Raw genomic sequence first — 20,351 nt, forward strand, 5'->3', positions numbered from 1 at the left:
AATTTTTGATGCCTGAGAGCCCCTTAATTTAAAATTTATGGCAATTTTGGTGGGGGAGGGGGGGGTTATTTTCTCCATTTCAGTCTTTCCAAACCAAGACACCCAGTGTGGGGCTGGGGCTGTGCCTGGGGCTCCAGGCAGGGTCTGGCCCAGCCCTCCTGCAGTAAATCCCTCCTGCAGCTCCTTTTGGGGAGGAAACAGTAGATTTGGTGCAGTCCAGAATGTGGCCTGCCTCTCCCCAGCCTCAGCGTGGTGCTGCTGAAGGTGGCACTTGTCCTTGCTCTCTGGTGAGCTCTGAGCTGACTGCAGGTGGGACTGCTGAATTCCTCTGTTACTATGACATTTCATTGATTTTTTTCCATGTATTTTGCTCCATTGCCTGGCTGGCATCACTCCTGTCTGTGAGCTCATTGACGTGGCCTTGGTGTGTGCACAAGTCAGCAGTGAACAAATCAGAAATGAGATGTAAGAACTGTGTGTGATCCAGTCTTGAAGAGAGTGTGCCCAAAAGCTTCTGCCAGAGAAGGGCACCTCAGCCCTTCACTGATTCCCACAGCATCCCCTGGGCTTATCTCCAGAGCAACAGTGGGGAAAAATGTCTGCAGGGATGCTTGGCTTGAGCATAGAGAGAAGGGATTTGCTGCTTTTGCTTTGACTGCCCAACCTTCCCTGGGAAGGTCGTGTCTGGTGTCATCCCAGCCTCTGCTTCCCCTGGCTCTGGTGTCACCAGACTGACAATAAGTGTCTGACATGTCGCTGGGCTGTGCTGATGAGCCCCATGGCTCTTGTCTCTCTTGCCGTTTGATGCTGTGGTTACTCCACGACTTCTTCAGTGACATTTCCTGTCTTTATTGGCAGTAACGAAATTGTTGCAAATGCTGTATTTATTTGCAGCTGTGTGCAAGGGATTTTAATCTCATTGTACTCCTCACTGTGCCACTACTCTGCTGCTTTTTGCTGAGCTGACAGGTTGTTTCCATGCTCAGGAGCCGGATGGTTGGTTTTGTTTTCTTTTTGTTTGCAGCTTTCTTTTTGTTTACCTTGTGTTTCTTTGTTCTCTTTTTCTGTTTTGACAATAGCTTGCTCAGTCTATTCTGGTAAATATTTTTAATTCTTTCCCCAGTTTTTGGATGATTTTTTTTTCCTTATAGACAGAGAGAATTTTTTACTTTTTCCTGATAATCTCCTGAAAGAAATGCTTATCCAGCAAGCACAGCTGACCTTTGAGAAGTCTTTAAGTTTCCCTTGAGAGAAAAGTTTCAGGTACCTGCAACCAGACACAGAAAACCACCAGGGGTCATGTGTACCTCAGTCTGACTTCTTCATCCCCAGGCTGCCTCTTCTCTCTCTCCAAGCTGCCCACTCTCAGTCACAACCCTTTGCATCACGATCCAATTGCAAAACTGAAAGGATTAGAGTACTTTTGGAACTCACTCAGACTAAGCTGTTTTTGTTTTTTCCTTGACCTGGAGCTGAATTTTTCTTGTAATTCCTTTCCCTGAAATTCCCAGCAGTTACACAAAAACCTGAACATTATCCACAACATGGACTTTGCAGCTGCAAGGGCAATTCTGGTGTTGCCAGACTGGCTTGGCCATCAGTTTTGCCTTTGGCAGAAAAAAACCCTCCAGCTAGTCCTGGACAGTCCTTTGTCCACCTTTAGCCAGGATCCCACCTTTTGGAGGCATTGTGATGCTCCCTGTAGCTGGTGCAGAGGCTGAGAGAACAGTGCAGTGAAGGAGAAAGTGCGGTCCTCAAACAGTCCTTATCCTAAGGAACAAGCACTGGTAACCAAAAACTTGTTGAGGGTGGTCTGGTTAGCCAGGTCCCCAAAGGAAAATTTCCAAAGCTGGGAGAGCTTTAACCGGGGACTGTGGGAGAGAAGCTGTTTTTGGAGATGCCCTAGCTGGATGAGCTGCCAGCCTCCCCAGGAGGAAGGTGGAATGTAGTTCAACATCATTCTACCAAGCAGAATTTTTCAAAAGCTTTTTGGAGAAAGTTTTTCTTCCACTTCCTCTTGTAATTTTCCTGAGGTGCTATTTAGGGACAACTGACCCGGCAAGCAGTGTTGCCTTTTTCCTCATGGAAAATTTATTCCTGCTCTGGACTGAGCACGAGGGGTCCACATGAGCATCAAGCCCAAAGCCCCCATCTCTGTGCACTTGGGGCTCTGACAGCCTGCAGGCTCCCCAGCCATCCCAAACTGCAGCTGGTACCTTGCCCAGAGGCACAGGAGACCTCTCTCCTGCAGGCATTGGGCTGGGTGAGGTGGGCAGCTGTCCTGCAGGGAAAGAAAAGGGTGTGGGTGTATGTGTGTGTGAGATATTGGAGTGGTGCACTCAGGCACACGGATGCTGTAGTTGTCCTGGGGTGACACTGCACATTCTGACTGGCTCTGCCCCAGCAGGGCCTGTGGCAGATACAATCCCCAGGGGAGACCCGGCTCCCTGGACAGTGACAATCTGAGCCCAAGAAGCAGGTCCTGGTCTGGTACCATGGCCCCCTCCCTGCTGGTGCCGGGGGCAGGCAGTGGAGCACATGAAAGGGGATAAATCACTTCAGTTCTTAATAAATCTATCCAGCTGTCTACTCTTGTTCTTCTTTGGTGTCTTCTTTGGCACAGGATCAAACTGGAAGAGGGAGCTCTTGCAATTCCCCTTTATCTTCCTGGTCTAGGGCTAGGGGGCAGAGAGGGGACAAGTCCCAGTGGTGTCTGGCTCTTGTGGAGCATTGCTGAAGGGAGCAGGGATGTACCTCCTTATCCACTTCTCCACACGTAATGGCACAAAAGACCTGATCCTTGCTTTCTTTTCTGCTGCCTGCAAGACAAGGTAAGGCCAGGAGCCAGAAAATACCTCTGTGGGGAGCAGCTGAGCCGGTTAACCAAACCCTGTGCCCTTCTGCCCAGGGCTGGGCACCTTGCTTCCTTTTCCTCCTTTCTGTGCCAGCTCAGCCTTTGAAGGTTGCACCAACCTGGTTAGGGAGGCACGGGGATTAGGGAGGTCTGCTGCCCTTCCTGTTGTGTTCCCAGACAATGCTGGGAATGGTGAGTTTTGATGGATGTCTTGTTCACTGCTGAGTCATAGCCACTGCTCCAGCCTCCCTAAAGAGTGGGACATGGGTCTTGCATGTGCAGGGCCAGCATGGCCCCTTTTTGTGGCACCAGGGAGCTGTGGCATGAACACCAGCTGGGACAGCACCTCTCCCTCCCCAGGCAGAGCAGGACAGAGCTCAGAGTGCTGGGTATTCCCCTATACCAGGGGTAAGTCACCAACAGTACCCACAGAGACAGCACAGCCAGAGCTGGAAATTCCCATGGTCATGGACACTGCATCATGGGATGGCACTGGAACGGGGTGGGATGGAGTGGGATGGCACTGGGTGGCATTGCAGGGCACAACAAGAGCAGGCAGCATGGCACAGCACAGCCAGGGCTGCAGCCCCTAACCCTGCACCTGGGACAGCACAGCACGGCTCAGCTTGGCACGGCCAGGTTCTGCCCCAGGGCTGCCCTCACCTCCCTGGATGCAGCATCACAGGGCCAGGGCGAGCAGCAGCAGCAGCAGCCTGGGGTCCCCATGGCAGTGGTGGCTGTGCCTGGTGCCTGGGCTCTGCCTGTGCTGCTGCCCCACGCCCACTCGGCCCCTTTTTTATAGCAGAGGGGCTGAGCCTCCTGCCAAGGGACACCCATGGGGTAGGAGAGCCCTGTCCTCTCTGGGGATGCACAGGGGACCTGTGCAAGGCAGGGACAGGGAGCTCACGTGATCTCAGAGCTGGACAGAAAAAGAGCATGAAGGACATCACAGTGGAGCTCTGTGAACACCACAGGTAGGACAGGGCATCTCTGAGGACATCACAGTGAAGGGCAGGAGGGCCCTGAGGACACCACAGGGAAGACTATCAGCTCTTTCTGTCTTCAGAGCTTAGTGTTCCCTAAGTCCCTAGCAGCCTTTAGGGCTGGGGTGGGAAGCAGCCTGTCCTACTTGCTGTGAGCATTCTTCCCCCACTTTTCTGCCTTGGGAGCTGCTGCAGGCAAGGGATCGCTGTGGTGGCCCAGAGCTGTCACTGGGTGACAAATGGCCTTTTCTTCATTCCCCAGGGGAGTGTTCCTGCAACCACATAGGCAGACAAGTAACAATACCCAGGAAGGACAGGTTGTCCTGGATGCAGCACCCCCAGAACAGCCGGTGTCATCCTTACATGGGAAAGCCCACAGACAATGGAAAGGGATGGAGATGCAGTCCCTTAGGGTCACCGTGGCAAGGTTGGTTGGACAGGGTGCCAGCACAACAGTGAGGAGCACCTGGGGTTCCCACCTCCATTTGTATCCTGTTGGCAGCTTCCAACAATAGCAGTGATGTCCTGATCCAGCTGGCAAGGAACAGGAGCAGGCACTGAAGACAGCACAGCTTCTGGCTGGACTGGTATTGCTTTGATGCATCAATACTGTTCCTTAACCCCAGGCAACGTGCATTCCAAAGGTTGGGGTTCAGTCTGTATAAAGGGATATTTCTGATTTCTCTTTCACTCTGGGCTGTATCACCTCAATTAGTTTTGTATCTGATAGGCTCAGCTTTTGTCAGCTTCTGCATGGATGGAGCTGAGGGCTCAGAGGACAGTCCTTGGTCACAGACATTTTGCCTGCTCCACTGTTTTTCAAGGCTGACTCAACCCCAGTTTGAGCAGCCAGTTAAATCGTTCATTAACCGTTTCTTATTATTATCCACCAGCACTTATTTTTCACAACACCCTGAACGTACATGGGTTTTAAACCACAGCCCTGATGACTTTTAACTTCTTCAGTGCTTCCTGCTTTGGATTTCTTCCCTGCCTGCCAGTTGCCCTCACTTCCTGCTGTGCCAGAGCTCAGGCATGGCATTGCAGAACTTAATCCTTCTGATGATTGCCAGCTCCAAGCCACTTTACTCTCTGATCTTTGGAGGGTGCAAACCCCACGGAGACACCTCAGCACTCAGCTGGGGTCACTCAAGAAATCTGCCTGCTTGAGCACTGAGGTGCCCCCTGACCCTGCGAGATGAGCCAAAGGGATTGTTAAGTACAGGAAAAATAAAGATTATATGAACAAATAAACAATATTGTCTGTGTGATGCTAAAATAAACCTACACCTGTGAAGGAGCTGTGGGCTGCCATCAGCAGCACGGAGACTTTGTGTTGTCCATCCACAGGGTTCCTGCAGGAGCCCCCTGAACCATGGTGATGGAGAGGGGGTGATGGAGAGGGGGCTGATGGAGAAGGCATGATGTCTGTCCCTCCTGGCCCCCACAGCCTTCCCAGATTGACCTCACTCGTTATCCCAAGCACTGGCAATGCTCTGGGCAGCACCTGCTTGCCAAAAAACTGTCAGAGCAAATGGCAGCTTTGTGGGAAAACACACCTTGTTATGCAATTGATTTCTGCGACAGAAAACACTGGGGCAGGAATGGGCAGCAGCCAGCCAGCTCTCTCACCAGGGATTTCTTGCAGGCAGGGGGCAAGAGGGCTGTAGGGCTCCTGTAGGGAGGAGAGGGGGCTGTGGAGATGCCAGCAGCAGAAACATGATGCTCTCCAGCTGGGGTAGCAATGAGTTTTGCTGTCAGAGAGAAACCAGGGCTCAAATGTGAAATTTAAGAGTAAGCAAAGACTGAGAAAAATAAAAATAAATATTGTTTATTTTTGAGACATTGCAAAGAACTGCCTTGTCTCCAGTTTACAAAAAGTATTATTTTCTGGTGAGTAGGCTCCATCAGCTTTTGCTATGATGACTTGGGGAATGAAAACATGTATTTTAGGAAACTGCCTTGAAAACCATTTAGAAATGGGTGAGAAACTCTGGGTTGAATCCATTCACTTCAGCTTCCTTGGCCAGCAACAAGTACAACATAAGGGGAATGATGAAAATTTGTTCTTACAGTCTTGTCTAATGTCTAAGAATCCTTGTGCAAATACAACTTCTGTCACTATTAAGATCCAATGTCCCAGATATTCAGTGAATGTTGGCTTCTCATTAAGTAAATAATTCCCTTCCAACACAAACCAATTTGTGAAAACAACAGCTTAACATGCACATCAGACCTTCCTAGACTCATCACTCTGGGGGTGGGGGAGATGGGAAATCTGAGTCCCAAAAGAATCTGGGTGGTGGGTGAGTGCACATGGGCATGCCTGGTGAGGAAGAGCAGGGTGAGCTGTGCACTGCAGCCAGTCCTGAGGTCACCAGGCTTAAGGGAACCTCAAACCCTGGGTACAGAACTGATGTGGCAAATGAGTGACACAATGGACAACAGCTCCAGAGAGGGGTTTTCCCCACCAACCATTTCCCAGCAGTCACTGATCAGCAGGAGCCAGGGCCTCCCTGCAAGGTGCCAGGGGAGCAGGAATGGACATTTTCAGTACTTCAGCTCTCATTTCTGGGAATGTTTGCTGCAATTACCTCCTCTTATGGCTGGGAACCACAGATTAGGAAACACCCAGATTACACAATACCTTAGCCAGAGGTGCCACCCACAGATCTGGCACCAATAAAAAGGAGAGGGAGCAGGAGCATCAGCAGAGACCTGCAAGGAGCACATCCCCAGGTCCATCAGCTGTCTGCCTGCTGCAGAGATGGTGCAAGCAACTCCCTTGCTCCTCGTGCTCTTCCTGGCCCTGGGGGCTCAGGGCCTCGCTGTGAAAAAGGTACAGTGAGGGTGGGATGCACAGGGTGGGGTGGGCAGGGGGCTGTGGCTGCAGGCACCAGTGCTGAATTCCCTGCTCTCCAGTGCTCCCTGACCGGGCGCTGGGTCAATGACCTGGGCTCCAACATGACCATCTTGACGGTGAACGCAAATGGTGCCTTTGCTGGCTCCTACCACACGGCTGTGACAGCCACCTCCAATGAGATCAAGGTGTCACCACTGCAGGGATCCATGCAGAAGAGCCCTAACCAGAAGGGCCAGCCCACCTTTGGCTTCACCGTCAACTGGAGCTTTTCAGGTACTTCTTTCCCAGCCTCCTTATGGTATCCTGGACCTCCCCTGCCCTCCCTCTTCTGCTCTTGAAATTTTTCTGCCCTCCCTGGAGTGCCCTTGCTGATTCCCTGCCTTCCCCTGCACTATCCCCACTGCTCTCCCTCCCTGGAGCTCCCCCATCCCTGTCCCTGGAGCTCCTCGGTTGCTGTCAGCTCCCAGTCCCAGGCTGCAGGAGAGGCAGCAGGGGCTGGAGCCTGCACTGCCTGCCCATGTCCGTGTGACACCCCAGCCCTGAGCCCTCCTGCTGCTTTCCCCATCCCCGCTGTCCCCAGAGGCCGGGGACAGCAGGGCTCTACTGTCCCCTGTGCTGGGGCAGCCACTGACCTGCCACCTCCGCCACGCTCCCCTCCTCTCCTGTCTTGTCCCCACAGACTCCATCACTGTTTTCACGGGCCAGTGCTTTGTGGATGAGGTTGGAAAGGAGATTTTGAAGACCATGTGGCTGCTGAGGTCACGTGTGGAGAACATAAAAAATGACTGGAAAGCCACCAGGTAAGCCCCCTGTCCCTGCCCTGCACATGTCCCCTGTGCACCTCCGGGTTTGGGCTGTCACAAGGGAGTGCTCTAGGTTGCTTGCAGAGCCACTCTCACAGGTGTTGGCAAAAGCAGGTTTACTATCTGTTTTAAAAGCACAGCTTAACAAATCTTGATGGCAAGATTCACTTGATTGCTTTGTGCATGGGTAAAACACAGAAAGGAAAAATGCCATCTCCTGGGGTCCTGCCAAGGTGCAGATGTGGTGTGGTTACACAGGGCTGGGTGCGTGTTTGGACACTGTCACATCCCTCCCTCACATCTCCCCCTCTGTGTCCCCGCAGGGTGGGCACCAACATCTTCACCCGCCTGCAGTCACAGGAGTGAGGGGGCAGCGGGGGCTGCCCGGGCTGGCAGCAGTGCCAGGGGTGTGCCCCTGCTCCTGCAGCACCACCTGCTTCTCCCAATAAAGTTTTGCTGCAAAATACCCACAGTTTCCTGTCATGCTGTTGCAAAATGTGGGATAAGTAAAATGTTTCTTTAAAAGGTTTGTTCTTTGGTGTTTGAGGTTTTTTATGCTTTCAAGGGTAATCGACAAGAAAGGACATTTAGCCTGTGAAACAGAGAGCAGCAAACAAGCTCTAAGCTATGCGAAGGTGTTAGAAAGAGATCTTACTTGGTAGAATTGCCTTGTTAAGATTTAGATCTTGATGGGCTTTAATGATCTCAGACCTGGGTGCATGTTACAAAACTTGGGATGAACAATATACAACTGGTAATGGAAACAAAGAGTGCAGAATCTACAAGACTCTTGGCAGAACCCCCAAGATAAAAAACTAATAAAGACTACTGGATCAGGAAAAACTCAGTGCTGAAGCAGCTCTGACTGGGTAGAAAGTAAATTGTGGCAGGGGTAGATCATGGCTTATGGCCCACTGAGTCAAGAAACCCACCAACCCAAGAGAAGAGAAATGCTGAGCCTACAAAATAATCAGATGCAAGAGAATTCTTAACCAATAGGAGAGAGAGTAGTAGTTAATAAGAGAACTAAATAACTTGTTGCCAATGAACATTAATGCCTTTGTTTGCTAGATGTGTAAATAGCAAAATATTTTGATGGTTGGTGTGCTTGATATTTGGAATAACACTAAGTACTCAGGCTTGTGGAACTAAAACAAAAAATCAATGTCTCTCTTGGGTGTGTGCCTTGTTATGCACCAGGTAACAAATGCAATTTTTCTGGACAACTCCATCATGGCTCAGCACACACACTCCCAATACCCTCCATGGAGCCTTACTGTCCCTTCTGTCCCCACACCTGAGGCCTCATGCGTGTCCCCCGCTGTGACTCTCCATGGCACAGAGCCCTCCTTTGCAGCCTGCCCACCCCACCATGGCCCTTGGGGACCCCCTGCCCCAGCCCAGGGGATCAGGAGCCTGTTCAGCCTGGAGCAGTGCCCAGCTGCCCATGTCCCACGGGTATCCTTTGGCAGGAGGCTCTTTGGTTTCAGCAGCCGCTGCCCAGCCACAGCCCCCTCTGCCGTAAAAGGGCGCCACACACGGCCACCAGCACCATGGGCACCCGGGGCTGCTGCTGCTGCTCGCCCTGGCCCTGCTCACGGCCTGTGGTGCTGCATCCAGGGAGGGGAGAGCAGCCCTGGGGCAGTCTGGCCGTGCTGAGCTGTGCTGTGCTGTGCTGTGCTGTGCTGTGCTGTGCTGTGCTGTGCTGTCCCGGGTGCTGGGTGGGGGACGAGGGGCTGCATGCCCTGGCTGTGCCATCCATGGATGTGGCACACATCCATGTGCCATCCCTGTGGTGCACCGGGAATGACCAGAGGGCTGCCTGCTCCTGCTGTGCTTTCTGGTGCCATGCCATGCCCTGCCGTGCTGTGCCACTCTGTGCTGTGCCACAGACTGCTCTGCCACGCTGTGCCACCCCTGGGGCACAGTGTGCAGGGCTGACTGGGTTGCATGTTTCTCCCATGCCATGCTGTGCTGTCCTGTGACACCCCAGCACTCAGTGTTTCTCTCCTCCCCCTGTGTCTGGCTGTGCCATGCCACACCACAGCGCAGTGTCCATGACCAAGGAGGCTGCCAGCTCTGGCTGTGCTGTGCTTGGGGGTACTGTGGGTCTCCTGTCCCTGCTATAGGGGGGTACCCAGTACCTCCAGCCCTGCCCTGCCCTGCCCAGGGAGGGAGAGGTGCTGTCCCAGCTGGTGCCCATGTGCTGGTCTCAGTTGTCACACAGAGGGGCCATGCCATGTGACACACGTGTCACTGCTGGTGTGGGAAGGAGGAACTGTGGCTCAGCACTGCCCAAGCCACCCACACAACCCCCAGTCCCCAGTGTGACCTGCAGGGGCAGTGGAGAAATGAGCTGGGCTCCAATATGACCATCTTGGTCATGAACAGAGCTGGGACCTTCTCGGGCTCCTGCCACACTGCAGTGGCAGCCACCAACAAGCAGATCCTGGTGTCAGCCTTGCAAGGGGTCCAGCAGCATCTCAGCGCCAAGAGACACCCCACCTTTGGATCCACTGTGCAGTGGCAGCTCTCAGCTACAGCAGTGACACTGACCCTCTGCCCATGCTGGGAGTGGGGACCCCCCCGTCTGGTGCCCAAATCCCCTGTGGCACCCAGAGGAGCCCTGGCTGTGGGCACAGATTGACCACATGCACACATTCCTGCCTTGGGAAGTGGTGGTGGGAGAGCTTGTCTGTGGTGGGTTTCAGGGCTGTCTGGAAGAGGTGATGGGAGTGTCCATCTGTCTGTCCAGGGGCAGGGCTGATGCCCAGCTCTCTGTCCAGTGATGTGGAAGCAGTCCACCTGGCCAGTGTGGCAGGGAAGTCCATCTCTCTGTCCAGGGCATGTTCGTCTGTCTGTCTGCCAGGAGTAGGTGGCCCAGGCTTCCCTGTCTTGAGGTGCAGGCTCTGACCCTGCTCTGCCTCTCTCAAACCTCGCCAGACTCCAGCACTGCCTCTGTGGGCCTCATGGATCACCAAGGGAAGGAGACACTGGAGAGCACGTGGCTCTGCAGGAAGAGATCCTGTGACACAGGGACACCTGGAAAGCCACAAGGTTTGGCTCTGTCCCTGCCATCTCACCCCACGGCCCTGCCTCCCACCCTGCTGACACAGCTTCCCTGCAGACTCAGCACTTCCTTCTTCACCCACATCAACTGATGGGAATAGGGACCAGTGCTGCCTGCACCCTGCTGTCCTTCTGCATCCCCAGGTCTCCCCACTGTCCCAGTCCCAAGCTGGGCTCTTAGCAAGGAACACACCCTCACTTTGCCCTGCTTCTTCCCTGTGCCTCCCAGCCGCCTGTTGGTGAGGGTCCCCGTTCCCACACTTGCTGCCCTCCCTCATGGATCCAGATAAACCTTTCCCCACAGAGCAGAGAGCGTGTCCCTCGCATCCCTGGCGTACAAGCAGCCCTGTGTGGGTGTCTCCCCATCTGTGGCCACGGGGAGAGAAAGGTGCTGGCAGGGGGACAACAGGGAAGTGTTTTGGAGGGCATGGGATAGATGGGGTTGGGGGACAGTAATTCTGCTTCCTAACCATGGCTTCAGGCCTCAGCAGGGGCCTTCTTGCCTGTGCACCCATTTGGGACATTCACAGGGCTGGGTGGCTCCAGGGAGCGCCCCCAGTGTGGGGCAGCAGGACAAGGCACAGCTGAGGGTAGGGGTGAAAGCCGCATGCAGGCTAGCCAGCACTCTCCCCTGGCCTCATCTGCTGTCTCTGCACCCCTCTCTGCCCCATCCTCCCATCAAACTCCAATTCCAGCCACTGCTCCGCTTGGGAGTCTCGGTGCTGCATGCACATATGGGGGACATCTGGGTGCCAGCCCTCACAGAGGGAAATCCAGGGTGTTGGGGCGGTCCAAAATCCAGGCTGGATGCTGGGGGGATCGGGAGAGAGGCCTGGGACTCCAGGGGGAGCTGCAGGGCAGGGCGGGTGGCTGCAGCCAGGTACTGCAGGTGTGCCTGCTGTATGAATGCGGACATAATGTACTTCCCACTGACTGGCTGCCACCTGATCAGCTGGGAGTGGAACAGGATACGGATCCTTTCTGGTGTTCATGTTCACAGGATGTTATCTGAACATTAAACTTTATCAGCTCCTTAGGAAAGGAAACAAATCAAACAAGGGGCTGATGCCCTTTGCACCGGTCTGACACTACAATTCACTAATCCATCATTTCAGCAGCTCATGAAGTTTCCAGCTCATTAGTTACATAATCCACGATGCACAGCTCATAACTGCTGCTCCTGAGCACCACGGGGAGAAGCTGTGTGGGCAGGGAGGGGTGCAAAGGGTGTGAGGAACAATGCTGCCTGGCAGCTGCAGAGCTGCTGGGGCAAGAGAATGATGGAAGGGGCAGAAAGCACACAGTGCCCTGAGAAAGTGTACGTGCCTGTCTGCCCTCCTGTTCCTCTCACAGTGTGCCTGTCCTTCCCCAGCCTTCCTCAGCCTTTGCTCTTTTCCCTCAGTCCCTGCTGGGTTCTGGGGCTGCACACAGAGCACACAGACCTGAGGCTCTGCAGGGTAAGCTTGTACTGACTGACCACTGGTTGATGTGCCTGGTGGTTCAGCTTCTGGTCAAAAGCCATCGTGCATCCTCATCCTCACCCCTGTGCCCTCATCCTCATGCCTGCATTCTGCACAGAGCCCTCAGTTCATCCCCACTGATCCTTAGCACTGCCCTGGTTGTGCTGGGGTCGTTCTCCTGCTTCCCCTCCCCAAACACCCACTGTGGCTGTCACCAGCACCATAAGCACCCAAAGACTTCTCTGAGTGGTCTGTGAGGTTAAAGCCTTGGGACCCCAGTGTGAGTGTGGGATGAGGCTGGGAGCCCTGCATAGAGAAACACAACGCCACTGACAACCATGTTGGCCCAGGACACAAGATTTAATTTAATTTAATTTCTGTCATTTCATTACCTCAACAACTGCAAATTCCCTGGCTCCTGGTTCCTCCCAAGAAGGCAGCCAGTGGGACAGAGAATGATTGTGCTTGCTTAATAAGAAAACTGAAAGTAAAACTGTAGAGCTTTAGGAGAAATCAGCACTGGGGGCGCCACCCCCTCTGTGTCACAATCTGTGTTCATCAGCTGTATCTCACATCCTGTCCCTGACCTTGGTATGATCCTGTCCTTTTATTGACATTTCATTTTCCTTTTTCTCTTGCCTGGTATGTGCAAACTGGGCTGCTCACCTCCAGCCTCAATGCCCTACTCAGAAGTTTTCCTACTGCTGCTGGGGCCAGTTTGTTTCATTCACCTCCCAGTTCCTTGGACCCACTGCAGATCACCTGCTGTCCCTGCACACATGCCTTGCCCAGTCCTCATGAATCTCTGTCCTTCTGTCCATTGCCTGCGATGACCAGAGGGTGCTTTGGGACACAAGAGCTCCAGCAGGGCAGGATGGAAACTTAGGCCAAGCCCTCAACCAGCAGACATGGAGCTAAAGACCCCCAGGCTGGGTGATGTCAGTGGGCAGATCCACACAACCCCTCCTGCATCCCTGTTCTGCCCATACCCATTCCTGTGTCCATCCCTGTTCCAGTCCAGCTGCCTATCTCCATCCCTGCCTCTAATCCCTGCCCCGTCCCCATCCCTGCCCCTGTTCCCATCCCCATGTGCACATCCATGTGCACATCCTCATCCCTCATCCTTGCCCTCCTCCCCACCCCAGTTCCCGTTCCCATCCCACCACAACCTCTTCCTGTCTTCATCCCCAGCCCTGTGCCCATCCCTGTCCTTGTTCCTGTCCTTGTCCCCACAACTCTTGCCCTCCCTGTCTCCTTTCCCTTCCTTGTGCTAGTATCGGTTCCTCCCTCAGGTACCACCCGGGGCTTTCTCGGAAAGCAGCGGCGGAGCCGAATATAAATAAGTCTGTGACTCACGGGCACGGCGCGGTTCCCTGCCGCCGCTGCATCCCGAGCTGCATCCCGAGCTGCATCCCGATGAGCCGCCGCGTCCTCTCCGCTCTCGCCCTGCCCGCAGGGGTGTCCGTGGCCGCGGCTGCGGCGGGCTTCCAGGTGGGAGCCCCTGCCAGGAGCCAGCGTGGGAAACTCGGCTCCGGGGAAGTCTGGGTGGGAGCGCACCTGGGGATCCGGGTGTTCGGGGAGGGACACGAGTGGGACACTCGCCGGAGAGGTGGAACATGATATGGGAGCTGCAGCGCTTGCTCGGGGTGGGACACGCGTGGAAGAGCCATCTGCGGGGGGAATACTCGGCAACAGGAGGATCCCCTGCTCCAGCGGGTACCCAGACGGGAAACGCTCCCGAGGGAGATGAGGGAAGTGATGCTCCAGGGTAGTCGGTGTGCCCGGGAGGGATGTGCATGGAGATTCCTTCCCTGTTGCAGGAGCCATGGATATGGAAATCCCCCACTTCTCTCCCAGGGACTTGGAGGGGAATTGGGGCAGGGGAAGCATGGGGACCCTGCCCCCGGGGGTGACTTGCCCCTGTCTCGGACGGTGCAGGGCAGCAGAGAGCAGGCAGGGCTTACAACTGCAGGTGGGATGTGCAGGGTTCTGCCTGAGATGGAGCCCACTGTGGACCTGAGGGCTATGCCCACCCCAGAGAGCTTCCCTGCCCTGCTACACGTGTGCTGAGCACAGCACAGGTACCCACAAACACAGGCAGACGTGCCTGGACTCACACAGCTCACCTGCCAGGGCTACAGCAGGGGTCCCTCCCATGTTCCTGCCTGTCCAAGGCTCCCACTTTTTACTTTTCCTCTTCACCTCTCCCCTTTGCTTGGCTTACCCCAGCTTTTGGCCCTCTTGATGTAGCTAAATAGCAGCAACTTTACGAATCAAGTATTTTAAAAATGAATGCTCGAGCACTCTCAGGACTCCAGAAACACTCTGCTGTGCCACCATCTACAGCCTGACCTGTGCTTGTGTTCTTTTCCAAGATCCTCTGCCAGGGAATTGAACACCCTGGGGAGAAAAAGGCCAGCAAGAAGGAGGAAAAGGCGACCATGGGGAAGAGCAGAAGGCATATCAAGGTGGGTGCCAGCACCCCGTGGGCATCAGGGGGTGTGGGCAGGGGCTCAGCCTGTATGGGCTGTGTACAGGCAGCCCCCAGGGACACGTCTGCTTGTCCCCAGCCATGCAACCTGACCGGCTGGTGGGAGAATGACCTGGGCTCCAAGATGCAAGTGTTCAAGGTTGGCAAGGACGGAACCTTCTCTGGCGAGTACCACACCGCCGTGTCAAGCGCTGAGAAACCCATCCAGCCGTCCCCACTGACCGGCTCCCAGCACCTGGATGAGGATGGACAGTGCACCTTTGGCTTCACTGTCAACTGGAAGAAGTTCTCAGGTCTGTGGTTGCGTGATGGATGTTGTTGGATAGAGTGGTTGGGTGGGTGGAGGGATGGATGGAGATGCACACCAGGAGCAAGGACGGGGATGGGCACCGACAGGCAGTTCCCAGTGCTCATCCCAATTCCTCTGTTCTCTCTGCTGTCCCCTGTCTCTCCTTCCCTGACCTCTCCCCACTGTGGATGCTGTCTGCAGACAGTACACCTCCCAAAACAAGGTCTGGGTGAGGCAGCACCAAGGGTTGCTTTGACAACACCTCTGCCACACACCATTTCCCTGCAAATATCGGGATCCACTCAGGCTCCATGAGCACTAAACTCACTGATGCCTGTGAAGCTCCAAAACCAGCTGGGGTCCTGTTGGGATGCTGACAGCCACCACTGCTTTAGACTCCACAGCTGTCTTTGTGGGCCAGTGCTTCAATGGGGATGATGGGAAGGAGGTCCTGCACACCTCCTGGCTGCTGCGCGAGAAAGTCGACTCGGAGCCGGATGACTGGAAAGCCACCAGGTGAGCCAAGGAACCCCCAGTCCATGTGGGATCCCTGGGATCCCTGCCCTGCTGCTGGCTGGGCACCAATAAGAGTCTGCTTCCCCACAGGACTGGGCGCAACACCTTCACTCGAACGGGCTGAAAGAGGGAGCAGCATCTCATCCTGGCCGCACCTGGGAGACTGAAGCCCCCTCAGCAGGATCAGTGTGTACCAGCATGCTGTGATATTTCCAGCTGTGGAGGAAGATATCCCAAAAAAACAAGAAATAAAATTAAAGATATTTAAGCACAGCCTTGTGCAGTCTGTGAATATGTCCTGGAAAAGCTGGGCTAAAACACAGTGGAATGTGGATGTAGGATGAAACTCTCATTCTCTTATCCTGGGAAGAGACTGGCCCTGAGAAAGCCCCTTTTCCAGCCCAAACAGGATGGTGCATCTCCAAAGTAATCCTCTGACACTAACTGTGACCAGCACTCACTCTTTCCTGCTGAAAGCCTGGTGAGTGTGATGGGAGGGTAAGCTGGGCTGCTCTTCTGCATCCCAAAAACCTGGCTGGGAGGCCTCTGGCTCTGACACAGCCCCTAAGCAGGCAGGTGAGGGGCCTTGGCTGCATCCACCCTCCTGAAAAGTGCCAAGGGCTGCTCTGTACCAGCCACACAGGCCCAGTAGCTGCAGTACACCCAGCCCAAAACTCTTTCTGGGAAATGTGATTTACTGAAAAGCTAATGGCCAGCAAATACAGCCTCTCAAATCTGTGCCCAATGGACTGTGTGACTGACCAAAACAGGAAGCGCCTGTGCTGCCTTAGGCACCCCTCTGAGCCAAAGAAAATGATTTCCAGGAAATCAGCTCTTGGTCTGAATATGAAACTTAGTCCTTGTGTCTTTGATTCTCAAAATAACTTGAGACAGTGCTGCATGCCCTGAGCTGGCATACTGCCTGGGATTTGATGAATTTAAAAGTAGGACTGGGCTGCTGGGGCTGCCACCCCCTCTGCTCCCCTGGCTTTTCTGCCACAAGTGCTGTGGGTGGGAGAGCTTTGCTAACAGCATAACAGCATCTGTGGCTTTAGCAAGTTTGGCTGCTCTCTGTTTTCAGCTGCCTTGTTGCAAACTCACATGTGGTTTGCTTCTCACCTCTCTCTCCCTGGGGCTCATCTTCCACTTCCAGAGCAGTGCTGCTGTTCCCTTCTCCATGCCTCGCTGGCATTTCTCCAGCTTTTTCCATTCCCTTACAGCATTTCTGACCAGAATGTCTTTACACCAGCCCTCTGCTATGCATTTGTGTATCTGCACAGCTTTTTCCCTGCTTTTAGAGGCGTCTGAGAAGCGGGAAAGTGGGAGGCAGAGGCACCACAGGACTCTGCTCTCACCCGAAGCATGACCAGCTCAGCAGTGAGGTGCCTGCTAAGCCTCCAGCCTCACTGCATGCATCCTCCTGTCCTCATTATTGCCTTCATGCCAGCATTTGCCCAAGGTAGGGCTCTCCCGAGGCTGTGCAGCACTGCCAGAGAGCTTCAGCAAGGCAGCACTGCTGACCACAGCTGGAGCATCCTGCAAACCCCAGCAGGCAGCCACAGTGCTGTGAGGAACACAGCGGGCATGAGCTGGCACAGCTATTTCCAAGGCCAGTCCCTACATCAGGGCACCCAGCCTGGCTGCAACACATCCCTGGCACACCTCAGGTTTGGGGTGACAGCTGATTGGACCTGGGGGTGCCTGGGAGTGGCTAAGGATGGGGATGTTTCTCCGTGGACATTTGGCACCCCTCAGCTCTGAGTTTTGTTCAGCTGCAAACCTGCTCACAGTGTTGATCTGCAAACCCAGCACTGTTTGTTTCCTTCTAGCACGGCCTCATCAGCAAGGCATATGAGAGCAGGGCTTCCCCTTCAGCCTCACTGCAGGAAAACCCACTGTTTCTGCTGCATGGCAAGCCTTGATCAGGGTCATTCACACATTGTGGGTGCCCCCAGGGGCAGGGGGACCCGGTGGAGGCAGCGAAATCACATGGGCATGGCTGTGTGGCACAGCTGTTCACACACATAGTGTATCAGTTAAAAAAAAAAACCCTAAAAACAAATTTATTATGATCTTGGCATGGCGTGATGCTTGCATAAGGATCAAATCCCTTCAAGCACTGAAGTCACTGTTAGAATGGAGAAGGAGCCTCAACTGCAGGGGTCCCCCAGCACCGACGTGTCTTAACCACAGTGGGAAACTGTCCTGCGCAACCGTTTCTGCGGGGACTGCTCCTGTCGGCCGTTTACAAACGTCTCAGCGCTGAAATTCTTGGTGCCCAACATCTCCCAGGGCAGCTGTTGACCCACCTAAGCAGAAGGATGCAGGGAATTCCCAGGTTGTTCAAGGGACTGCACTGTTGGTGGGTTTGGGTGTACCAGAACCTGGTACCCTCCACTCTGCATCAATGACAAAGGAGTAAATTTGATTTTCAAGCCATAACTTCACTGATGAGTGGAGACACATAGCTCCCATCTCCTCCACTACTTCTACATGGTCCTCTGCTCAGGACCACACATTGCTCTCTGCTCTTCTGCCTCCCTCCATGGCCCTGTTCCAGCTGTAGCCTTGCCAGCCACAGACACCCACCCTGAGAGAATGGAGGAGCTCCTTAGTTATGTTCTCAGCCCTTCCTGGGTCTGGTTTGGAACCAGGGCACCCTCCCAGGTGTGTTTTGCCTCCCCATCCTATAGATGAGCTCATCAAATGTGTCAGTATAACCCTTTGTGTGGATGAGGAACCTGCAGCTCGTCCAGCTTGCCCTACATGGTTTGGAGGGTCACTCACTCCTGCCCCACCCAGGCTGTGCTGTGGCACCAGGGCTGAGTCCCCTCCACCGCACGGCACCCTGACCAGGCAGTGACTGACCTCAGCTCCAATGTAACTGTGAAAAACGCCAATCACTTGTTTTTAAAATTTTAAAACTTTAATAGTAATAAAATGGTTATAAAAATAGTAATACAATTAGAGTAATAATAATTCAGACAGTTTGAATTAGGACAATATGAGACAATAGAGACAAAGAGTTACGGACATCCGGATACCTTTTTCTGGGTGGCACAAGCCCGAAAAAGGACACCTGGTAACAAAGGATAAACCCTTAAAACAATAGCCTGTTGCATAGTCATATACTTCACACATGATGCATAAATTCCATTCAAATACAGGATTCTGTCTGGTCATCATCAACTTCTTCCTCTGAATCCTAGCAGCACCTTCAAGGCGGGAAGAAGTTTGTTTCTTCTGATGAGAGGGCCATAAATTCTTTTTCTCTGAAAGATTTAGGTGTCCTGTGGTTGCTATTTTGCTGCAAGTCCTTTCTTTAAAAAAAGTATCCTACATAGCATAGTTTCTATTTTAACATTTTGTTATAACTTAAAACTATATTTAACACACTACTTAAGAGAATTAATACAGCATTACTTTCTAACACAACACATATAATATTCATTTCCATATTTGCGAAAAGCCAACCATAAAATACGCATTTTTCACATAACCACCTTGGCTGTGAGCAGAAAAGGCAACCTCACTGGCTGCTGCCACACAGCATGAACGAGGCCTGGGTGTCACCGCTGCAGGTGACACGCTCCATGAACCAGAAGAGCCAGCCCACCTCCAGCTGTCAACTGGAGCTTTTCGGGAGCTTCTCCTTTCCCAGCCTCCCTCTTGTACTCTCAGAGCTCCTCTAGTGTCCACTGGATGACCTTGGAGTATCCCTGCCCTTCCTGCGATGTCCAGTTCAGCAGGGCTCATGCCGCCATGCTCTGCATATCCCATGCCTGTTCAAGGTCCCACAGGACAGGAGGCTGGGGAGGGAAACATCACCCACCAACAAGGAGCCTTTCCCACTGGCAAACTGGGTGCCCAAGAGGGACAGCCCCATCCCATCCCATCCCAGACTCCATCACCACCTCCATGGGCCAAAGCTTCACAGATGAGGAGAGAAAAGAAATACTGAGGGACCACATGGATCATGCAAGATGAGGCTGACCTGCTCAGGGATGACTGCAAAGCTAGTGGGTGGGCTGCAGGGCACTTGTCCATCCTTGCTTTGTGCTGGTGCTGCCCCTGTGGGTGTTGCATGAAGCCCACAGGGGAGTGCCAAGTCCTGGGTGCGGGGAGCCAGCTGGGCAGCGAGCAAGGGAGAGCAGTGTCAAGACCCCAAGTGCTTTTGCAGCAACTCCCCAGGATGGGAGTTGAACACAGCCCTATAATTTTTTCATTAAAAGCAAAGTGCAATTTGAACATGGGATCCTGCTCCCTGAGGAAGAGGAGAGTGGGTTTCCTTGTCTTCAGGCCCAGGATTGATGAGAAGGATTGTCAAAGCAGATCTCACCCCTTGTGCTTGAGCAGGGGCCAGAGAGGCACCACATGATCTGGACACAGCCAGATGCCACTCCTTTCTTCCATGTATGCAGTGACACGTTCACCTGGTCAGAGTGGTGTCTCAGGGGATATGTCCCTGTGCAAATGCCAGGCAGTCTGAGCACCCCCATTACAGTCTTGCACCATCAGGAACTCCTTGGGAAGGGTCAGACAGGACCCTGCCCAGCCTCAGAGCATCATGCATATGGCATTGCCTCCCATGGTGTCTAGGGAGGCACTGTGCACAGAACACACCCTCCCACACGAATAAGTGAATTTTAACATCTACATTTCTTCCAGGAAAACCCTTCTGCACTTACAAGAACGGCTGATTCAAGAGTTCCTGCTGCAGTGACAGTCTTAGGTCCCATACCCGAGGAAAGCCCAGCACAGCCAGGGGGAAAAACAGTTTAGAAGGAGCAGCAGACGCTCACAATGCAGGAGGGGATGGTGACAGGGATGAGCCCTGCTGGCATTCCCAGGGATGAGCCCTGCGGGCATTCCGCAGCCAGCGCAGGTGGCAGCACTGGCTCGGGGGCAGCACTGGCTCGGTGGCAGTGGGACAGTGTCAGGCCGTGCCCGCCCCCAGGGCTCCGGCACTGAGCAAGGAACGGGGTCGGGAGAGCCTCTTGGACAGTGGCTGTGTAAATCATCC

The 20,351-nt window shown here is 53.8% G+C and overlaps 2 protein-coding genes across 2 annotated transcripts; both read left to right on the forward strand.

The window, feature by feature from the left end:
* Window positions 1-6,563: 6,563 nt before the first annotated feature.
* LOC136569087 (avidin-like) lies at window positions 6,564-7,971 on the forward strand. Its single transcript, XM_066569371.1, has 4 exons — window positions 6,564-6,676; window positions 6,760-6,973; window positions 7,380-7,500; window positions 7,827-7,971. Exons 1-4 carry the CDS (start codon window positions 6,605-6,607, stop codon window positions 7,867-7,869), a joined length of 450 nt encoding a protein of 149 aa, XP_066425468.1. The 5' UTR covers window positions 6,564-6,604; the 3' UTR covers window positions 7,870-7,971.
* Window positions 7,972-13,411: 5,440 nt separating this feature from the next.
* Window positions 13,412-15,601, forward strand: LOC136569149 (avidin-like). The gene is made up of 5 exons (XM_066569481.1): window positions 13,412-13,523; window positions 14,408-14,500; window positions 14,603-14,816; window positions 15,208-15,328; window positions 15,419-15,601. The coding sequence occupies exons 1-5, from the start codon at window positions 13,449-13,451 to the stop codon at window positions 15,450-15,452; spliced, it is 537 nt and encodes a 178-aa protein (XP_066425578.1). The 5' UTR covers window positions 13,412-13,448; the 3' UTR covers window positions 15,453-15,601.
* Window positions 15,602-20,351: the final 4,750 nt, after the last annotated feature.

This window comes from Molothrus aeneus, chromosome Z (assembly GCF_037042795.1).
Source record: "Molothrus aeneus isolate 106 chromosome Z, BPBGC_Maene_1.0, whole genome shotgun sequence".
In the NCBI taxonomy this organism is placed as follows: domain Eukaryota; kingdom Metazoa; phylum Chordata; class Aves; order Passeriformes; family Icteridae; genus Molothrus; species Molothrus aeneus.

Coding starts and splice junctions, on each gene's coding strand:
- LOC136569149 (XM_066569481.1), top strand. CDS start 13,449: ATGAGCCGCCGCGTCCTCTCCGCTCTCGCCCTGCCCGCAGGGGTGTCC. Junction 13,524..14,407: donor CGGCTGCGGCGGGCTTCCAG/GTGGGAGCCCCT, acceptor TTCTTTTCCAAG/ATCCTCTGCCAGGGAATTGA. Junction 14,501..14,602: donor AGAGCAGAAGGCATATCAAG/GTGGGTGCCAGC, acceptor GCTTGTCCCCAG/CCATGCAACCTGACCGGCTG.
- LOC136569087 (XM_066569371.1), top strand. CDS start 6,605: ATGGTGCAAGCAACTCCCTTGCTCCTCGTGCTCTTCCTGGCCCTGGGG. Junction 6,974..7,379: donor CGTCAACTGGAGCTTTTCAG/GTACTTCTTTCC, acceptor TTGTCCCCACAG/ACTCCATCACTGTTTTCACG. Junction 7,501..7,826: donor AATGACTGGAAAGCCACCAG/GTAAGCCCCCTG, acceptor GTGTCCCCGCAG/GGTGGGCACCAACATCTTCA.